This window comes from Falco punctatus (genome assembly GCF_963210335.1).
Source record: "Falco punctatus genome assembly, chromosome: 5".
Taxonomy (NCBI): domain Eukaryota; kingdom Metazoa; phylum Chordata; class Aves; order Falconiformes; family Falconidae; genus Falco; species Falco punctatus.
This window is the reverse complement of record NC_137584.1, coordinates 56694071-56714396: the sequence shown is the minus strand read 5'-3', so window position 1 is coordinate 56714396 and position 20326 is coordinate 56694071. Positions and strand designations below refer to the sequence as shown.

At 37.2% G+C, this 20326-nt stretch overlaps 1 protein-coding gene across 4 annotated transcripts in view; it reads left to right on the top strand.

Annotated features, from left to right (window-relative positions):
* The window catches only part of LAMA2 (laminin subunit alpha 2), a 377492-nt gene that overhangs the window by 148516 nt on the left and 208650 nt on the right, over nt 1-20326 (top strand). For all 4 annotated transcript variants that reach the window (XM_080390370.1, XM_080390369.1, XM_080390372.1 and 1 more), the window contains exons 6-12: nt 39-128; nt 2287-2404; nt 4035-4213; nt 5894-5993; nt 13857-14017; nt 17649-17789; nt 19147-19320. In XM_080390370.1, coding sequence (XP_080246496.1) covers nt 39-128; nt 2287-2404; nt 4035-4213; nt 5894-5993; nt 13857-14017; nt 17649-17789; nt 19147-19320 — 963 coding nt within the window. The remainder of the gene's footprint in view (nt 1-38; nt 129-2286; nt 2405-4034; nt 4214-5893; nt 5994-13856; nt 14018-17648; nt 17790-19146; nt 19321-20326) is intronic.

Below are 20326 nucleotides of genomic sequence, written 5' to 3'. Positions count from 1 at the left end.
AATCCACTTAGCAATTCAATTTCTGTTTTGTCTTACAGTATTACTATTCTATAAAAGATATCTCTGTTGGAGGCATGTGTATATGTTCAGGCCATGCGAAGGCTTGTCCACTGGATCCAGCAAGCAATGTATGTATTTTTCTTTCTTTTTTTTTTTTTTTTTTTTAATGTGCTTTATTCGTAAGGTGGAACATGAGAAAAAAAATCTTGATATTCCTCACAGTTCTGTGAATATATGTGTGCTCTTCACTTAGAAGAGTAGTCAGAAGCAGTGCCAGGATGTAACAGTGCTGGCAACCAGAATAATAAACATTCATACAATGTCAGTGGAGGCTTTCTCTGGAATGAAAGAATAGGTTTCAGATAATTCAGTCCATACTGAAAGTTTCCTAGGAACATCAGAAATTTGGGTTATGTTGTGTAGCTCTAGAGATGAACACTAATACTCAGTCTTTCTTTTCCTTGTTAATATTAATCAAGGTGTTTCCTAAATGACTGTCAAATATTTAATGATACTTGCAAACAAATGATGGTTCTAGAATGGAACATTTACTATGTGGGAAATAATAATTAAGTGTTCAGTTAAGCTAGTCTAGAAAATCATGAACTGTTTATAATGTCTTCCAATTTGTTGCTTTCTTTTTGCACCATTAAGAAACACATAAGTATAATTGAAATACTGAAATATAATGTGATAATGATGGTCCAAACCTATGCACACATTATCACTAATACAGAATTTCCAATCTACTAGTATTATTAATGTGCCACAATGTGAGATCTCTTCATATACTATTCACTTAAGTAAGTTTTGTAGTATTTAACAGAAAATCTTGTTTGTATATGGCATTAAGCCATTGTGTAAGAACTAATAAAAAAAACCCCAAACAGCTAGAAGACATCTTACAGAGAATGCATTTACAGTTCTAAGCAGTTTCCATGGATCCTTGTAAAAATTTTACAGAGTCCTCAGTTTAATCCTTCTAAGCCTTTTCTGTGTATGGCAAGTGTTGAACTATTATTTCAGATGGCCTTAGTTATCAAACTGCAGCATTGTCTCAGTGCCATCTGTCAGAATTGGGTCTACCTCAGAAAATAAACGCTGTTACTGCAATTGATACATACTTCAGATAGTTTGGCTACTAGATAAAATAAAAGCATTTTGACAAGCATGGTGTCTTGCTTTGAAAGTTGGCAAATATGTTTGTCATCTGGCTGGTATGAAAAGTAGCATTAAGTAAAACATCTCAAGCCATAAAAGATTTGGAGTACTTGGTTTAGCTCTCCAGGGATACTCTTCAGACTGAGCCATACCAACATAGGTGGGCTTTGGCTTAGAAACATCATGGAGGTAGTTCTTAGCACAATGAATCCTTCCCCTAGCATTACAAAGAATAAACTTGCTTGAATTTACTGCCTTGCTTATCTGAAGCATTCCTTAACCTTGTTTTGCAAGATTTATGCTTTGTCCTGTGAGCCACAGAATTTCTCTGGATTAGCTTGCTGCTTTAACCTTGAGTGGCTTCACAAGGACCACAAAGAATCCCCTCCACTGAATAACAATAAGGACGGCAATTTTTGCTCCTCTTTTCTCCAAACTATGGGGTTTTTTTTATCTTTTCCAAGCTCTTTCTGTGGCTCAGAGAATTTGGTTGTTCCCTACAGCAATATTTTCATGCTGGTACTAAGCTGGGACTAAGGTGCTCTGCTGAGGAACTGAAGAGTAACTGAAAAGCTGGTCCTGCTCTCATCTTAGATTAGTTTAAAAACTCCTACTGTCCCTTACATAGAATTAGTTGTGCAGTTAGAAGGTTACATGATGAGTTGACTCATCCAGTAAAAAAAAAATGCTGAACCTTAAAGCTAATTTTTATTGGATCAGCCAACAAAACTGATTCCACTTTGCAGCTGCAGGATTGCTGCATCTGAGGGAAGGGTGGAGAATGGCTTGCTCCTCCTACTGTAAGTTAGCTATCAGATCACTTTTCCTCTAATGTGAAGCTGTATCTGAGGGCTAGCAGCATTTTGGCTTATTTACTGAATTGGGCAACTGTCATGCTTTGGCCAAATGTCTTCCTTCGCATCGTGGCTGTTTTCTTAAAATAGAACTATACAAGTTAAACACGCTCTTCTGTCTCTCAGCTGGTGAATGCAGGACACATAAATGAATACAAGAGTATAACCATTTTTAATGTTTTCATAATTTGAACTGGAATGCAGATTATGTACATGGACAGATTCTTTAAATCATCACATTGTGTAAATATTTGTTTTTCTTTTAAATTAGAAATCCATCTGTCAGTGTGAACACAACACATGCGGAGAGACATGTGATCGGTGTTGTCCTGGTTTTAACCAAAAGCCTTGGCATGCTGGCACCTTCCTGGTTAAGCACGAATGTGAACGTAAGTTGAAAGCAGTACAAAAGAGAAATTTTATTGTAGCTGCTGGTGAAAACTGAAATTGGGTTCTACATGATTTTGCTATTAATTTTATTTCTAACCACATCTGTTCATGAAGAATTAACAGAAAAATTACATGTAGAATTGTAGTTTTATTTAACTCAGAACATTTTATTGTAACATGCTGATATTGGTGGAATACTGTATTAAAAAAATCATTTCAAGTGGTTTAGTTTTTATAATTATGGTCATTTTATTTTGATAAAATAAGAGGATGGTATCCCGATAAGTAAAAATCTTTTTACAGATTTTTCATTAAATTAAAATTTAATGGCATGATTTTTATATAAATGGCACTTTCATATATTAGCCTTGCTGAAACAAAATATTTTTACATGGTCAAAATGAATCTGTTTCTGAGTTTAATGGAAAAAACAATATATCAAGTTTTCCAACATGGAAAGAAAACATACCTTGAAATACCTCCTTCTCACAGGGTGGGAATTGCATTTTCAGGTTTATTGTAGTAAGGATAGTCATAATTGAACTTGAACATCTTACTCCCAAAGGTCACATAACATTAGATTTCTGAACATAATAAAATTTAGTGCTCCATTACATGTGAGTGCTTATTCAATTGTAGGATGGCAGCTATAGTTTTACCATGAGTGGTTAAAAATAAATAAAAAGAAGCAGATATCCCCATATTAAAAGTAGTAATTGCTTATTTGTGTCCTGTAAACTTTGGTTACAGAGATCTTTGTTTCAGTAGGGACTGTGTCTGCACTGGGAATACATTCTGGAATGAAATCAGGGAACATTTGTTTTCATGTTTAATTTTTGAGACATACTTCTTATGGCCTGTTCAACCCTCAGTGAATTGTACTTTCATGGTGGAAGCAGTTCCCTGGGATCTGGTTCAGATGTGAAGAGAATGACTCCCTACCATGTTGATGAGCTTTGAATTTCTCTTTATGTGGAAATGAATGTTTTAATACCACAGGGGGAGAAAGAGTGAGAGCTACCTCATTTTCACAGCAGCAGTTTATTAGATTAGTTCTCCTGCATGCAGACCTGAAACCTAGGATTTCAAATCTGAACTTCTAAAGAAGTTATAAGATTTGGGATCCTTTTGTTCTGACCCAGTTCTTATATGCATATGTGCAAATCAAGTGGTTTTAGGATGTCTCTCAACTTTCATAGAAATTATTTTAATTTACTCATACCATTCTGCTGCCTTCTTTATAATTCCTTTTGTATTTTAAATTAGCTGGCTCTTTCGTGAACCATATGTGTGTGCAACCAACAAAAGGTTTCTGGACTATCAATTTAAACAGAAAAAAACCATTAAAAAACCTCACAAAGGACATAATTAGGGTATATCGGTCAACTTCCATACTCTCCCAGACAAAACATTGAGAAAAAAATACAATATACAGAATTCCAAGCTTTGTTTGTGATGGACCATGTTACTTTTCTCAGCTGAAGTAGTAAATGAATGCTTAGATGTGCTGTTGGTGACAATGGATGCAGCACCAATGCTAAAACATTGACCAGCTCTTTTTAATACTTTAGTAACAGTGTGGCATCTCCAGCCAGAGAGTATTTGCTAACGCAGTTCCTTCTCTTTTAGCATGCAACTGTCATGGGAAGACTGAGGAGTGTTACTATGACCAGGATGTTGCAGACAGAAATCAGAGTTTGAACATTCATGGAGAATACATTGGGGGTGGAGTGTGTGTGAATTGTACAAGCCACACCGGCGGCATTAACTGCGAGACCTGCATTGACGGTTACTTCAGACCTAAAGGGGTAAATGCATGATCTGTTGTCACTTCACTGTAAAGCTCCGTGTTCAAACCATTGCTTCAGCATGGGGAGTTAAGTTATTAAAAAGAGATGACACAGTTAGGACTGCCATTTTATGATGGTTAACTTCTAATTCTGACAGTGTAGCAGTTGCTTTTCACAGCTGGAAATCTATAAAGTCAACACTCGCAGAAATAGGAAAGTGAATTGTGTTGATATGAAGAAATACACTTGAGGTCAGGGCCCCCAGCTAGTATTTCAATTTAATTTAAAGAAGGATGTGGTCCTGTAAACAGAACTTTTGCCTCAATAATGAATTTCAAGATTAGTTATTACAGATCAAAAAAATATTGCTGTATGTGATATCGGAGAAAAACAGTCTGTAATTTTTATTTTTAAATGTAATGTAGAATTAATAACCACTGAAATTCTATAGTGTCTCATGAATGCCTTTCATTTTCAGTGCATTGGGAATTATTTTTTGTGTTTGTTTCATCATGTAAGGCTGTATTTTCATCTAAGTTGAAGCTGTTAGAAGATGAATCTTTTATTAGTTGTATTGCCAATATGGGCTGTGCCTGTGCTTTAGACAGCTGCACTATTAGTTTGTGCTTAAATTCCTGATCTTTTGTCTGTATGGTTTCAGTTGGGTAAATCATGGCCTTTAGTCTGATTGGTGTTCAATCTTCAAATGCAGAAAACATCGGCAAATAACAATAATTACATTCTGCCTGATACACTGGTTTTAGCCTTAGAGCTTGAGAAAAGGAGTACTGATCTCTTCAACAGCAGGGCATTTGCTTGGTATTTTCCTCTGAATCAGGTTATCATCCAGCTGATTGGGATTTTACATATATATGTGTTTGTGTGTATAGTGTATCCACAGTATGTATATATACCAAGTTCATGCAGAACTTCTAGTTTATATTCCCAGTGTGATACTAGACCAAGGTTTAACTTTGGTTGAGGTAACCTTTCCAAAACCAAAAAGAAATTCTTCCAATGTCTAATGTTCATTTTTCTTCACTTATCCTTTTTTGTTCAGTTACTAACTTTAGTTAGTTTTTTGAACCATGTTGACCAGAATAACTGAATTATTTGTCAATATTACTTTAGGTAGTGAATGCTTAAAATCTATTTCATTATATTTATTGATATTAATTGTACAAGGGTCTTATTTATTTCTACACCTGGTTTTTTAAGTTGAGAACATAGTTGTGTCTAAATAACTTAAATGTTTCTGAATAAAAATAAAAATTTAACTTTAATAGAATCACAGAATCATTTAGTTGGAAAAGACCTTTAAAATCATCAGTTACATCCATTAACCTAACACTGCCAAGTCCACCACTAAACGATGTCCTTAAGTGCCACATCTACACATCTTTTAAATACCTTCAGGGATGGTGGTTCAACCATTCCCTGGGCAGCCTGTTCCAATGCTTGACAATCTGTTTGGTGAAGAAATTTTTCCTAATATCAAATCTAAACCTCCCCTGGTGCAACTTCAGGCAATTTCCTCTCATCCTAAATTGCATGGGCTAAGCTTGGCAACCATGTCATTTATGTTAAAGTGCAAGCTACCTACACAGAAGTAATTCTTTCCTATTTTTTGTTTAAGAAGTAAATAAAAGCTTCCAATTATTAAAGTTAAGATTTTTATTTTGTAATCTGTTTTTATAGGTATTGCCAGATAGCCCAGATCCATGCCAGCCGTGTTCATGTGATCCAAATGGGTCTTTACACAACACCTGTGTCAAAGATGAGAAACATGCAGAAGGAGGTAAGATCCCTAAAAGACAGTGATATTAAAGAATAAGTTCAGCAATGATCAGAGGAAAAGCTGAATCACATTTGTGATATCTCTTCAAAAAAATCATGTGTTTTTTATGTTTACTCATCACCTGCATTCTTAGGAAATTCAGATTTTAAATTCCCAAATTTGCTGAGATTTCTTTCAGATTCATGGCTTGCAAACTTGTGTATGTTTGGATGAGTACTCCCCATAGAATATAGTGGAGAATTATGGCTTTAGAGAGCTTTCTTCTTTTACAGCAAAGATTCAAACTAGTACAACCATAATGTTTTAATGTCTTTTCCTCTCTAAGCATATTTCCATTTGAAACCTAGAAAAAAAACTTTGAAAGGTGTCGTGTTTATGTGCTACCTATTATTATAGTTAGGATTGCAAGCTGTTCACCATAGCTCTGTAAAAGCTATCTTCAAATAGAGAATGAACTGCTTCCTTGTGCTTTGGAAACAATGGATTGCCATATTTTTTCTGATTCTTTTGTTGACAAACTTCTGAAAATACTGTAGGAAGGTAACAAAACTCGAGAGTTCTTAAGAGATGTTTTAATGGGGCTAATTGCAATCTATTGACAAAAGATACTGTAGCAATCTTTTTTGAAGTAGAGATCAATGGAACGTAAAAGCAGCATAGCAGAGATGCAAATACAGGATCCAGAGGTGTAAAACCTGATGTAGTAATCATGTACTGATTACACCAGTTCAGTGAAATGCTACTGATTAACTGTCACAGTGGTGTATATGGTGCTTTGACTTTGGCTGGCTGCAACTGCCTACCCAGCCGCTCTCTTACTGCCATTCTCTGTAGGACGGGGGAGAAAATAAGATGAAGCATCTTATGAGATGAAGTAAAAACCAGGAGATTGCTTGCCAGTTATCATCATGGGCAAAACAACTTGACTTGGGGTAAATTAATGCAACTTATTGCCAATTTAAACACATTCATATAGTGACAAACAAAAACAAAAATTAAAAATAATGCCGCCTCCTCCTTTGACACTGCTTTCTCCTTGCACTTTTCTCTGACTGCAGCGTGGATCTTTCCCACTGGCTGCTGTCCTTCAGGGAAAGTCTGCTCCACCATGGGTTTGCCATGGGACGCAGTTCCTTTGGGTAATATCCACCTGTTCTTCATGGGGTCTCTGCAGGCTGCAGTGTGGATATCTGCTCCAGCATGGTCTCCTCTAGGGGCTAGAGAGAATCTCTGCTCTGGCACCTGGAGCACCTCCTCCCCTTCCTTCTTTGACCTTCCCTGACCCACCTGGCTGAGGGGCTCAGCTGTGCCCTGTGGTGGGCCTGGTGGAACTGGCTGGAGCCACATGGGGCAGCCCTGGCCGCTCCTCACAGAGGCCGCCCTGCAGCCTCCCTGAGTACAGCCCATCACACAAACTGATAGGAGAGGCAGTAGGAGCAGCAGAGAGGATGAATGCAAAGGCTGGGAAAAGCACAGCAAGACAGTGCGATGCCTGTACCAAACCTGTGGGTGAGAGTGTACAGGTTACAGGTGACAGACTTAACAAAGAAGCCACTCAGACTCTTAAATGGAACAACTTTTATTCAAGCATTTGCCACTACTAGCATTCAGTGCTTTTGTAAAATAGAGGCTATGGTTTTGAGATGGAAGAATGATTAATTCAAAGAAATGCAACATCCTGCTTGAGTGATAAGCAGCTGCTTGGTCTCTCTGATCCTGTCTGTTGCTGCTGTGGTTCTCCTTTGCACACCTTCTGTGCTGGCCACTGGTGCAGGTCATTCTGCGGGAGCCTGCCAGCTGAAAGGCAGTTATCAGGTTGTCAGCTCTTCTCTCAGGGGAAGAGAGAATCAAAAAGCTAAAGACATTTTTTCCATCTTGTTTGGTTGTCAGTAATAGTGTCATTAGGAGCTCTCATAGTGTTTTATTCTTGCCTTGGAGCATTCAACAGATCTAAACCATCTCATAGTTGCTTTCTAAATCTGCTGACGCTTCCAGAATCTTGTTGCGTGGTTACTGTGCTTTACCACCTTGCTTCATGTATCTCCTTCTGCCTTTTTAATCCCCTGATCTTCTTTCTGGTAAATTCTTCTCCTGCCTCTTTTCTTGGCCTCGCTAGGAAGAGAATAAAGCTCCTGTTTGGATCCTTCCTTTCCTTTCTTGCTTTTTCTCTATTGTCTTCGTCCATCTAATCTAAAGATCATTAACTGTGTCTTTCTAATAAGTCAAGAAATGTGTCATACCACCATCTTGAAGATAAAATATCCAAAATCAGATTATCTCTCTCTGTTTTGCCTCCTTTTACTTTCATTGGCAAGCAGCCAGTCCTGCTCATCTAGCCCCAGGCATTCAAACAAGTTTCAGATCTCAGCCGTTCTTCTAGTCTCAAGAACCACATATTTATCTTATTTGATTTACCTATTTTAAGACCACAAGAACAAAACTAAGTCAGCTCTACACACAACTGGGCTTTGTAGCCGTTCTACCTACGATGGTCCTGTTCTTTGCTTCATGTTTTTCTGTTTATTTGCTTTTCTGTGCTAAATGAGGTTCCAACAGATTAGGAAAACTGTTTACTTCTTGCACGTTATGTTTGATTATAGTGTTTGGGCCAGTGGGCCAGATTTGTGATTTTAAAGTCTTATTCAACAGGAAAGACACAATAATGCTAGTTGAAATTAAAAGCCTTTTAAATATTTGAGGGAAGGGTTTTGTGGTGATGGAAGAGGTGGTGTTAGAATCAAGAGCACGTCTGGATATAATTTTTAGCATGAAACTACCCTAAAAGCAGATCACTTTTAACCTTTTTTTTCACCTCAAATTTGTATTCAATACCCTGATAAAATTCTTTTTACTGTACACTGCTCACCTGTGGCAGCAGTTGGGTTTGAAGCACTGGGGAGCCTACATAAAGGAAAGGCTGGAAAGCATGATCTGACTGAACAAATCTATCTATTCACCTGTAAACCAGACTAAATACACACCGGGTAGGTTGAAATACATCTCAGAGTTTGCTGGCTGGTTGTTTAAGGAGAAATTGCTTGCTTGGTGTAAGATGGGAATATGCTTCTTAAACGTGTGGTAAGCAAATGAGTCGGGAAGATTAAAAACATTAAATTAAAATGGAAATATGATAATAAGGAAAATCACTGGGGATATAAAGTCACTGTGAACAGTTCTAAAGGAAAATAAAGCTGGAGGCTGTGTGCTTGAATACTGTAGGTAAGCAACAATTAAAATGGGAAATTGTAGCAAATACCGTAATAACTAGTACACTGATGAAGTGGAACAGGAGGATTTAAAATACTGCATCCTGCAGAGATCATCAGGTTTCAGGAGATATGAAAAGGACACGAAGGAGTTGCTTTATAATTGACCAGCCATTGTTTCAGAAGTATTTTTCTATATTAAGCATGTATAAGTTCCATTTTTATCAGGCTGGTATAACTTTGTCCTCACATGTTTCACTCGGCATTCTGAAGTGAAATATTATTATTCTAGCTTTTATGGTATATTTTTTGTTTTGAATCTTTCATAGCAATGTTATATGATGTGTTCATGAGCAATATAGAAAAGAAGGAGCCAGAAACTTACAGTAAATCGTAGTATGTTTGCAAACCGTGGTATTCATAAAATCAACTGATGAAAATGTCTCTGGGTTTTGTAACCGGCAGGCAGTAGGTTTAAAACTTATCAACCTATGTCCAATCCGTACTATTAATAGGTAAGCTTGACCATTGCTGATACTGTGTTCACTTGCAATTGTCCATACAGAAATGAAGGTGGAACCTATACATTCAGAACTACTTTGCACTCCAGTAATTAGGCTTCCTCAGTGTATCAGTACTCTTGTTTCAAGCTGTAGCGGCTAGATTTTAACAAATAGACATTTTACTTGGCTTTTAAGCACCTGCAAGAGCTGTGAGGTTTGGAAACTGACATTTGTGACTCAGTCTTCACTGCATGCTATCATGCAGTCAAGTTTTTTCCCTATTGCCTCTTTATGTACAATATAATCCAAATGACAAATGTCTATTTTTGCTGAAAAACGTTCTCAGACATTTTAGGCTTCATAGTACTTTGCTCAGCAAGCAGTCCCACTGACTTCCATGAGATCATTTTCGGAATTTATACACTGTTGAACAGCAGTGAAAATGGCAGAAGCCAGTCCCTGGGATTGCAGGTTTTTTCAAAGGTCTGGTGTGTGCTTTTGCATGTATTTTATTTTTGCGCAGTTTTTAAAGACTGGTAGGCTGGGAGAAAACTAACCAATAAAACTTGTATTTCAAGATGACTCATCCTCTAGGATGAACTTTCAAAGCCTCTGTACACTCACAGATAGGGCAGAAACAAAAAATGTTTAGGCAGAAAACAGGGAATAACAGCTTCAACAAATAAAGCCCCATTCAAACAAGGCCTGTGAAGCGACAGACCAAAAGCAAAAGTGATCTGCTGAAGTGTTAGTTCATTACAACACCAGCAACAGGCAGACCTGAAACATCTGCCCTACGTCGAAATGTAATTGGGCTGTTGACATAGTGCACGCTGCATATGCACTACAGAAGCCTAGTCAAAAATAACCAGTGGGACGCTGACAGGAATTTACATACTGTGTAATACAGTGAGAGCCTGGATGTTGCAAGTGCTGTAAAAGAAAGAAGGCATTGAGCCAAACAAAATCTACAGACTAACCATATCAACAAGCATAACAGTTGGAAGAATATATGACAGCAGTGCCTATGCCGCCTCCTCTCTGTTGTGGACCATGAGGTCTTTTGATAGATGGTAGGCTGAAGGTTATCCACTATTGCATATACTACATAAGGAAGGGCATTGCTGGGCTGGTGACAGTGGGGTTTCCAATCCTGGTCTGTCTTCCTCAACTGCAGAGAAAGAGCAGGAGAAAGGAAGGTTCTTGATGAGGAACTGAAAAAATGGACCGACTGGGCAGTGGAGGAGAGCCTATACATTTAAATGAGAGTTTGGGAGTTGTTCCATGCTGAGACATTTAATTGAATTTGAGTTTGCTGAGACTTGACTCATGATAACTAAGAATGAGTTCCTGAAGCTTTCAAATAAGACTGGCTCACTTCTAAAAAGTTAAACTTGCCTCTGTCTTTTACTGTTGAACCCTGGTGTACAGCAGGGTGTTTTCATCTAGAAGGAACAGAAGTTTCTCTCGTAAAACAAGATTGTTCAGGTAGGAAGCATTGACCCAGATCACAAAAGAGCCTGCGGCTTGCTGTGCTGTGGGGCCTCACCCGTGGCTACTTGAGAGGAGGGTAGCTCTGAAATCTGAGAATCAGTTGGGCCACAAGCATCAAAACCCATGGAGCACATGGTTTCATGGTAGTAAGTAACAGAGATTTCATGCACTGAAGTTCTGTATATAATTAGGACAGATCAGGAAGGTGACAGTCAATATGATGTGCTACAGGAGATCAAAGAGACTCCAAGATTAGAGAGGACAGACTGAATTTCATCTCTGTTTAGATTAACAGAGAATATAATTTAAAACATCTGTAGGTCTCTGCTTCTTCAAACTTCTAGTTAGAGAAACTATCAAAAGCTCTGGATTTGTGCATCAGGAGCTTGTTTAAAACTCTCTCAAAGGGCAGTCAACTTCAACTTTCTTGTAGGAATGAGAAGGCCTTCCTGAAAAAATACTTTCTCAAAACAAGGTAACCTTTAAAAAGAATATCAGAATGAATAGCCCAAGACTGCTAATGGCAAGTATAGGGTTTATGTACTGCATATTAGACATGCAGAGAAGATGCATTCTTTTAGTGCAAAATTATTCAAGCAATGCAATTAAGCTACGAAAAAAAAATCTCTATTAAACAATAAAAAAGAAGCTCCCTGAAAAAGCAGAAGTTATATCCAATGAAAGGTAATAGAAAAGGACATACATTGTGACAGATCCTGGAAAGTCATACTCTTAGTAACACATACACGTATTTTAAGAAATAATTTGCTAAATGCTCAAATTTTGCTAAGTACTACTACAGATAAATCAGAATCAAAAAGACAGCTAGAGATTCAAATTCAGTAGAAGTTAAATATGGTTAAGGTATAATGAAGTTATAACCAGAGATCTCAAGAAAAAAAAAGACACAGCAGAAAAGCTAGATTAATTTGTATCAGTGAATATAAGAGCCGAGGGAATTTCCCACTCGGGAGTCTTTGTTCATGGGAACAAGTTAGAAGAGCTATCTCAAACAGAAGTGACAGGTGTAGAGCAGGCTGATAAATGAAGAATAAAAATTCATCAGGCATATGTCATATTTATCCATGGCATTTGGATGTAGTTGAAAATGAAGTTGCTTGAAGTGTTAATTATAGTTTATAATACTTTTTTAAACTTACATTAATACTACATAAATAGAACCTGCTTATCCAATTTGTAAAAGAAAGGGAGAGGGTTCTGAGAAATTAAAATCAGAAGGTTTGGTTTCTTTACCAAGCAAATCAGTAGAATTACAGTAAGTGATTTATATCTTTTCTGAACTGTGGCAAAAATGGGCAAAAACCAAGATCAGTTTTTTTGCAGAGGACATGTGCCTTGTGAATCTCTTTGAAGGATTCAATGAACATGTGAACAAAGGCCCATTTGATTAATATTGTATTTTGATTTTCAAAAAGTTTTGACAAGATCATTCACCAAAGACCACAAAAGGCAGTGTAATACAATAAAGAAGAAAGGTTCTTTCATGGATTAGTACTTGGTTAAAAGAATAAATGGACCGTTTTCACAGTGGTGATCAATATGAACAGTTGAAAATATTCATATTTAACCTGGAAAAGGGATGAGTAGGAGGGTGACAAAGTTAGCAAGTACAAAACCTTTCAGCATAGAGAAATTAAAGAACTGCAAAATGTTCAAAAAGATCTCAAGATAATCAGTGGCTGGATAGTAAAATAACTGATGCATTTCTGTAACAATTAAAGGAAAGGTAGAAGATAGAGAGAAAAGTAGTTCTACTTGTACAGTGATTACAGCAATATCTGAATTAGGCACTATCCGTTGTGAAGCAACTCTGAGAATTATCTTGGACTGTGCCCTGAATGTATCAGCTCAATGCTGGCTCAGCAGTAGTCCAAAAGGTCAACAGAGCCTTAGGAAATATTACTGATGTTTAAAAAACAAGCCTGAAAAAAATCATCAAACCATTTATAGGTCTACACTATGCACTCTTTTCCGCTTAATAATTTATTAGAAATGGAAACAGTGCAGAGAAGGACAATAGAGATTTTCAGCCATGCAAAGCAGTTTCTGTATAAAGAGATATTAAATGCGCTTAGGAGTTTTTGACATATGAAATAAAAATGTCATACAGGATATGATAGAGGTATATTAAAATCACAGATGACATGGAGAAAATGAGTAGGGAATGGTTACTTGCTGTTTTCTATGATACGAAAATTAGAGGGCAATAAATAGAGGTTTAACACGGTATGTTCTTTCACACTACACATGGCTAAATGTGGAACTGCCAGGGAGCTTTATGGATTCTGAAAATAAATGCATGTTCAAAGGTGCTTAGGTGAATTATGGAAGATAAGTTTTTCAGGGACTGTTGGATGCAAGGAAGTAGGGATAAGTTTCAGTTTAGAAGATCTCAGATATGCAGATTTCTAGAAGCTCAGTATTCAGATTGCTATATATTTGCTCCATCCTTGCATGTTTTATTCTCGCCTCTCTCAGACAGGATGCTGAGTTAAATAGACATGATGGTCTGGCCCACAGTAAACACCCGTATGTTACACCTCCCAAAGGTGTTGCTTTGCATTCCCTTAACACACATACCTGATAATAATAATAATGATAAATCAAATACGTCTCATGTTTTCTTCCTCTTCCCATAGATATGTTGCCTGGTTTCTGTCACTGCAAGACTGGTTATGCAGGAGAGAGCTGTAACAGATGTGCCTTGGGTTACACAGGGTATCCTGAGTGCCTGCCCTGCAACTGCTCGGTGAAAGGCAGTGTGAATGCTGACCCTTGCATTGGTCCCTGCATCTGCAAGGTATGGATGTCAGATTCTTCTGAGCCATCGGAAGATACTAGTGATATTGAAAGAGTGCAGATAATGGTCTTCTATCATATGATAGCATTCCACTGTCCTTCCTAGCTGTGTTAGTATCTATGTTAGCCACTTCTTACAGAACACTTGTTCTTGGTCCTGTAAAGTCTTAGATTATCTTGTGTAATCTCAATACTCGCTGTAATTAACATAGGTACCTAGGACCCTGCTGCCAGTCATGCAAGTCCTTAGAATGTGATGAAGGGATATTTAAGAAGCCTGTTAATCATTTGTTTCGAGCTCCCATTTTCATCTACTCAGAATCTATATGTTTAAAGTATTGTGGGCTCTAAAAGTAACCTCTAATGTGACCTCAGAAGAAGAAATTAAGTGAACTGATGATATGTTAAAACAAACAAGAAAGTTGTCTTTCAGGAGCTGTCATTAAGGATATCATTCTCTCTTCTTGCTAAGTTCCGAACTGAGAGCGTTCTTTCCTGCCTTGGTATGACTGTTTAGAAATCTCTAACATTTAAAAAAGATAATCCATCCTTTCTGTAGGATGAATTTCTTCATTTCTAGGAAGAAAATTTAAGAATTTTTCTGTGTGCCATCATGTACCTCCAGCAAATTAGCTATTGATATTATATTGAAATAAAAAAAAAATTAAAACATGCATCCATTTCTAATAAAATACCTACTGACCAGTAATGCTTTCGAAATGGTGGTGCTCTGTAAGTCATAGTTTAGTAAGTAAACCATGAATACGCCCAAAGGGCAACTTACTGTACTGTGGGTCAGTTTTCCTGTGTCATACTTCTGGGATTTTCCTTCCAGTGTTTAACTAACAGAATTAGTCACAAATGTGAATTTAAAAAGCCTTACATTACATCCTTAAATACAAGAATGTACAAAAAATATTTCAGTCTATCTGCATGCACACATAAAGCTCTGATGTGACAACTGAACAGCAATGAAATCTGCTCAGAAAATTAACCTTTTCTTCACTTTATGTAACAGCCACATGCTCTCTATCAGAAATAAGATCAATCCATATCACAGTTCTAATTCCTCAACTATCAAGTCTAGAAGATCAGAAAAGGGGTTCTTTTGCTATATTCTGACTTGAAAGGGAGCTTTGATGAACATGTCATGTGCTATATACAAGACAACCACTGCTTAATTATTTTTATTATTATTACATTATTTGTGTAGTGCTGAACTGACCTGTTAGTACCGTCAGACCAAAATGAACAAGTAGAGAATAGAGATAATTGTTCCTAACCCAGAGAATTCTCACTACATACACATTTTCCTTGATGTTCATCCTTTGTCTCCTTTCTGCTCCTCTAATCTCTTTTTAAATGCTTGTAGGGGGAAAATTATACTCTTTGCAGATAGCTGAGATACAGATACGTACACACATCTGTTTTCACTAGCAATCTTCAAATTCAAGTCAAAGCAGATTATGGTCAAAGGGACACTGAAATCATCAGATTAGTTATGCCCCACATGAAGAATAAAGTGGGATGTCTGGACAAGTTAATAGCAGGTCTTAGGAAATATGCTTCCCTTCTTTTAATCGCATATTTCAATTACATATGATGAGCTGTAAATTTACTAAAGAGAGTTTTCTTGTAAAGGAAATTGACTACTGAAGAACAGTTCTAACTGTAAGCAGCAAAATGCAACAAAGCAGGTATTAGTTTGATCTTTACCATATCAAGCAGAGTAAGCTAAAGTACAGAAATGGGAGGGACAAGTGTAGATGCTTGTTTTTTCACTAATCTCAGAGAGCTTTCTGAAGGTATATGTTCAGTCTCACATAACTTAAAACTGGACTGAACACAATATTCAGAAATAAATGAGGCTGTAGAAACATTGCTTCATCAGCTGAAGGATAGGTTAGATCTCCTTTCCAACTTCAGCTTCTATATATTATTTAGCGAATTTGCTGACCACTCAATAGAATTACACAGGTTTTACTCACCAATTACATGTTTGTGACTGCAGAGTAGGGCAGCTTTTCATTTCAACACATACTTTTGCTTTGCGACTCCTTTATTTTCCCCTTCCTACTCTGCACACACTAAGTACATCAGCAAAGTCTGAAACTTTTGGGACCAGTGTTCATAATTCTAGTTTCTGGAATTGTGCATGAGAGCATTTACATGCCTGTGAGCTCCCAAACATTACCCACATTGTTTTTCATATGAAGCATGAGTAGCTTGATGATTTCACCATACCTTTGGCAATAATATGCCTTGATTAATCCTGAGATTGCTAGTGAAAATGTAAAAATACCATTCTTGAAATTAAGGAGATGTTGAAGTTAAAAGTAACTGCCTGGTAGCATTGAGTTGTATTAAAGAGATTTTTGGTTTGTTGAACAGGTTCTATATGATGTTGAGGGGAGCACGAATACAGCACAGCAACAGAGACAGAGCAAAGATATTTTGCTAAACATGTTACTGTATAATTAGTGGTGAAAACCTATTTACATTTTCATTTTATCTCATCGATTACCTGTCCTTACCCCTTTCCCCTCATTGTTCCAATTTTCTTTTAATCCGCTTGTGCTATCCTTTCTCCCCATACTTCCACATGCTTTGCCTTGCTTTTTCCATCCTTCCTAGATCTTAAACAGGAGGCCATCAAATGGATTTTGGTGGATTTACTTCAGAGCTGTGTATTTCAAGCAATTATAGACTACACAGTGTGGGCAGGCTTTCTATAATGTGTTCATTCTTTGTTGACATAGAGCCAACAATCCTGTGTGCATACAATAGAGCACTGTCTCCAGGATTAAAGCGACTGTATAGAACGCTTCTGAAAGTGAAAGAATATTATGGGCTATCTTGGGAAAAATACTGAATTACTAAGCCAGTAACACAGCATGAGCCTTTTGCAGTGTACTCCTTATAGAAAAGCTAGCTTTATCTTTGCCTATAGGACAAATTGGTTTATTGTGTAAGGCAGCAGGACTTAATGCACAACACGAGCTTTCTCTGAAAAATGAAATTGCCAAATGCTAATAGAATTCTTCATGTGTATTTAGTGCCTGGCTTTCTGTGGTGGGAGAGTCTGTAAATCTGACTGCATGGCCAGCAAACATATGTAGTTATGGAAAGAGGAAATGCAGCCCTTTTAACACTTGGATTTAGCCTGAATTCAGCTATTAATGATAGACCAATAAAAAACAAGTATGCTGAATGATTAGTACAACTACTACTATATACCTGTAGTTTGCATCAGTTGGGCATCCACAGGTTTTATCAGCCATACTTTCAAACTACAGTCGAGGCTGTAACATTGTGCCAATACTTCCTTCCCCTCCAAGACTCTTAAGTATAAAGGAGGTAAATCAGATTAGTCCCTGAAATTAAGTATGTCCATTCATGCAGAAGAAAACTTAAAAATCTTACAGTGTTCATATTCTATGTCCTGTTATTTACATGCAGCCATAGTGATTTTTATTATGTAGAGTATTTGCTACTGGTACTCACAAATAAGAATAGTCTTTCCTATGAACGTCTTTACAGTCCTGCATTTATACTCTTCTGCAGAGTATAAAGCTGGTGATCTCAAGTTCTATCCATGACAACTGAAATAATATTCTAATGTGCATTTCCAGGAACATGTTGAAGGTGAAAACTGTGATCATTGCAAACCAGGTTTCTTCAATCTGCAGCAAAATAATCCCAAAGGCTGCGAGGAATGTTTCTGCTCTGGGAAAACAAACATCTGCACACACTCTCATCTTACCTACGGAAGTGTAAGAAAAGTTGTACCATATCAGTACATGTCACTGGTTTTGTGGTTTTGTGTTTTGTCACTATCTATTGCCACCAGACAGTCACTGGACTGCATCTGATTATAAAGTCATGCATGTTCTTTTATGCCCCATATGTTTTTCAACTCTCCAGAAGAAAATGCTTATAAGCTTTCTTTTCATTGTGAGAAAGTTTTGAAAAAGTACAGTTAAACAGTTAAAAGTGCAGAAGTTATAACAGTAAAAAATGAAGCCATGTGCCTAAACACGGTCCCGAAATATGCATGTCTAGTCAGTCTTGAGTTTAATGCAACATATCCATAGGGCAACCTCTTTTACAGGTCATCATTAAATTTCTGGACCTGAAATAATGAAGCATTTTGAAACATTAAACGTACAACATCTTATATAAGAAAAAGGGATGCCTTGCAGGGGGCATTTTGGGTGAATTTCTTTTGTGTACTGCATTCCTAGCCAAGGGTGTGAAAGAGAGATGAACCTACTTACTGTTCTTTGTGCTGTAGAAAAATATCTTTAGCCTGCAAATATACTCTAAACTTTAAGTTAGTTCTCAAAGCTCAGACGCTGATTCCACTGTAATGGATGTATGCTACATATTCATGTCTTAGATCAAGTTTGGGAAATGTATTCCAGGTCTGCTAGCTCCTGGTTTTGGCTGTATTGGTATGCTGGAAGTCTGCAAGTAAAATCATATATGCCTAGTGTGCTCATTTACATGCCAGCATCTGGAAAATTTTCTATCCTGTGTCTGAGCTTATTTATTGTTATGCTTGTATCCAGGCTGTAGAAGCCATCCTTGTATGAACAGTGTGTTCTTCTCTGATGATTCATTTCTAGTTATGGGATTTCAGAAATTCAAGTTCTGGTGCTTTCCAGCTTTACTTTGGCTTTGTAAAAAAAGTATAGTTGAACTTGTAAGGCTTTAGAATTACAAATTATTATAAATTATGCTGTCTACAACAATCAGAAAATGTATATCTATTTGTCAGCTCATCTTCTGTGCCCCCTGTGACTCATTATTTATTGAAAATTTGTATAATATTTGGTGATATTCTTATGCTTATGTTGGTATGATAGAATTTCCTCCTCGCTCTGGACCATCTGAAGCAAAGTTACTTCAAAGTACTCAGAAGTTGTAACTCCCAGTCACATACAATAAGAGAATTTTTTGCTGTTATTACTTTGTTGTTTCCTTTGTTCCTAAACTGCTATTAATCACAAAAAACTAATCATTTTTTTTTTAAATGGAAGAATGAGAGGCTGTGACTGTTGAAATGACTGATATCCTGATTCTCATTTTAATGTGTTTTGTTTTGGGGTTTTTTTTCTGTCATTATAGATAGAAGACATGAATGGCTGGTATCTGACTGGCTTACCAGGTCTCATCAGGGTTAACCCCAAGCAAAAGAGGTTTGATGGGCATCAGCAGTTCAGCATCAGCAATGTGGCTGCGCGAAAAGTACTGCCACAGACTTACTATTGGAGTGCACCCAGTTCTTATTTGGGCAACAAAGTAAGTGCAGATGGTACTTACCTAAATGCTAATTTGATTTATTGAGAAAAGAAGTATGGCTTTGAAGTGGGGTGGAACTGGTGGAAGGTTAAGTTGGATAGCTATTGAACCATCAAAATTACAAGCACAAAGTAGTCAGATGTATCCTTGTGAGGCAAAAAGTTAAACAGAGAAAATTAACTATCTTTGACCTTAAGCCCTCTTTGGGCTTCTGCTCTCAAGTGTTGGAGAAGTCTATATAGTTTGCAGCATTGTTTTTTGAACGAATTAGCTGATGTGTGGTTCAGCTTGTCCTGTTCTCTTTCCCCCTTGTCCTCAGCTTTGAAAACCAGTTCCCTCATCTGCTTTCCGAGATGCAAATTGTGTATCAGATGTTGTGGGGGTGTGTTACAAAACTTTAATGTTTGGCATGAAACTTGTGTGTGGGAAGCTCTCTGCCCTAGAACTCAGAAAATGTTGTGATATTTGTGCCAGTTCTAATGCATATATTTATCCAAGTCTGCATGTGTCCATGTTTGCACGTACACACATATTCATGCCCTGCAGGTTAATTAAAAATATTTGCTTTCTAAAGTTTTGGATGCTTTAGTGGTCTGACTATCAGACTTATCACCGTTAGACTTTCTGTTATCATACATGATACCTTCATGAAAATATTATCTTTTTCCACAGAGTAGAAAGGAGGACTGAATGAGTCCTAAAGGTGAAGGAAGCTAAACAGTTTTCCATTTACTGTAACCCTGACCATGCTGAAACTTACCAGAAATGCTAACACTAATACACTTGAGCACATTTTCCTCTGTAGTCTCTTCAGGCTAGTCAACCTCTTATTTATTTATTGTCTTCCTGCTGGCTGAAAATCAACATGACAGAAGGTAAGTGAGCATGTTGAAACTAAATAGCATCATTCCAAAGAATTGGGCATCGTGTTCATGGCTATAAATTGTTAAAGATAGTCAGGTTCATTTAGGTGGGCAAGGGACAGTTTCTTCTATAATCTCCCATG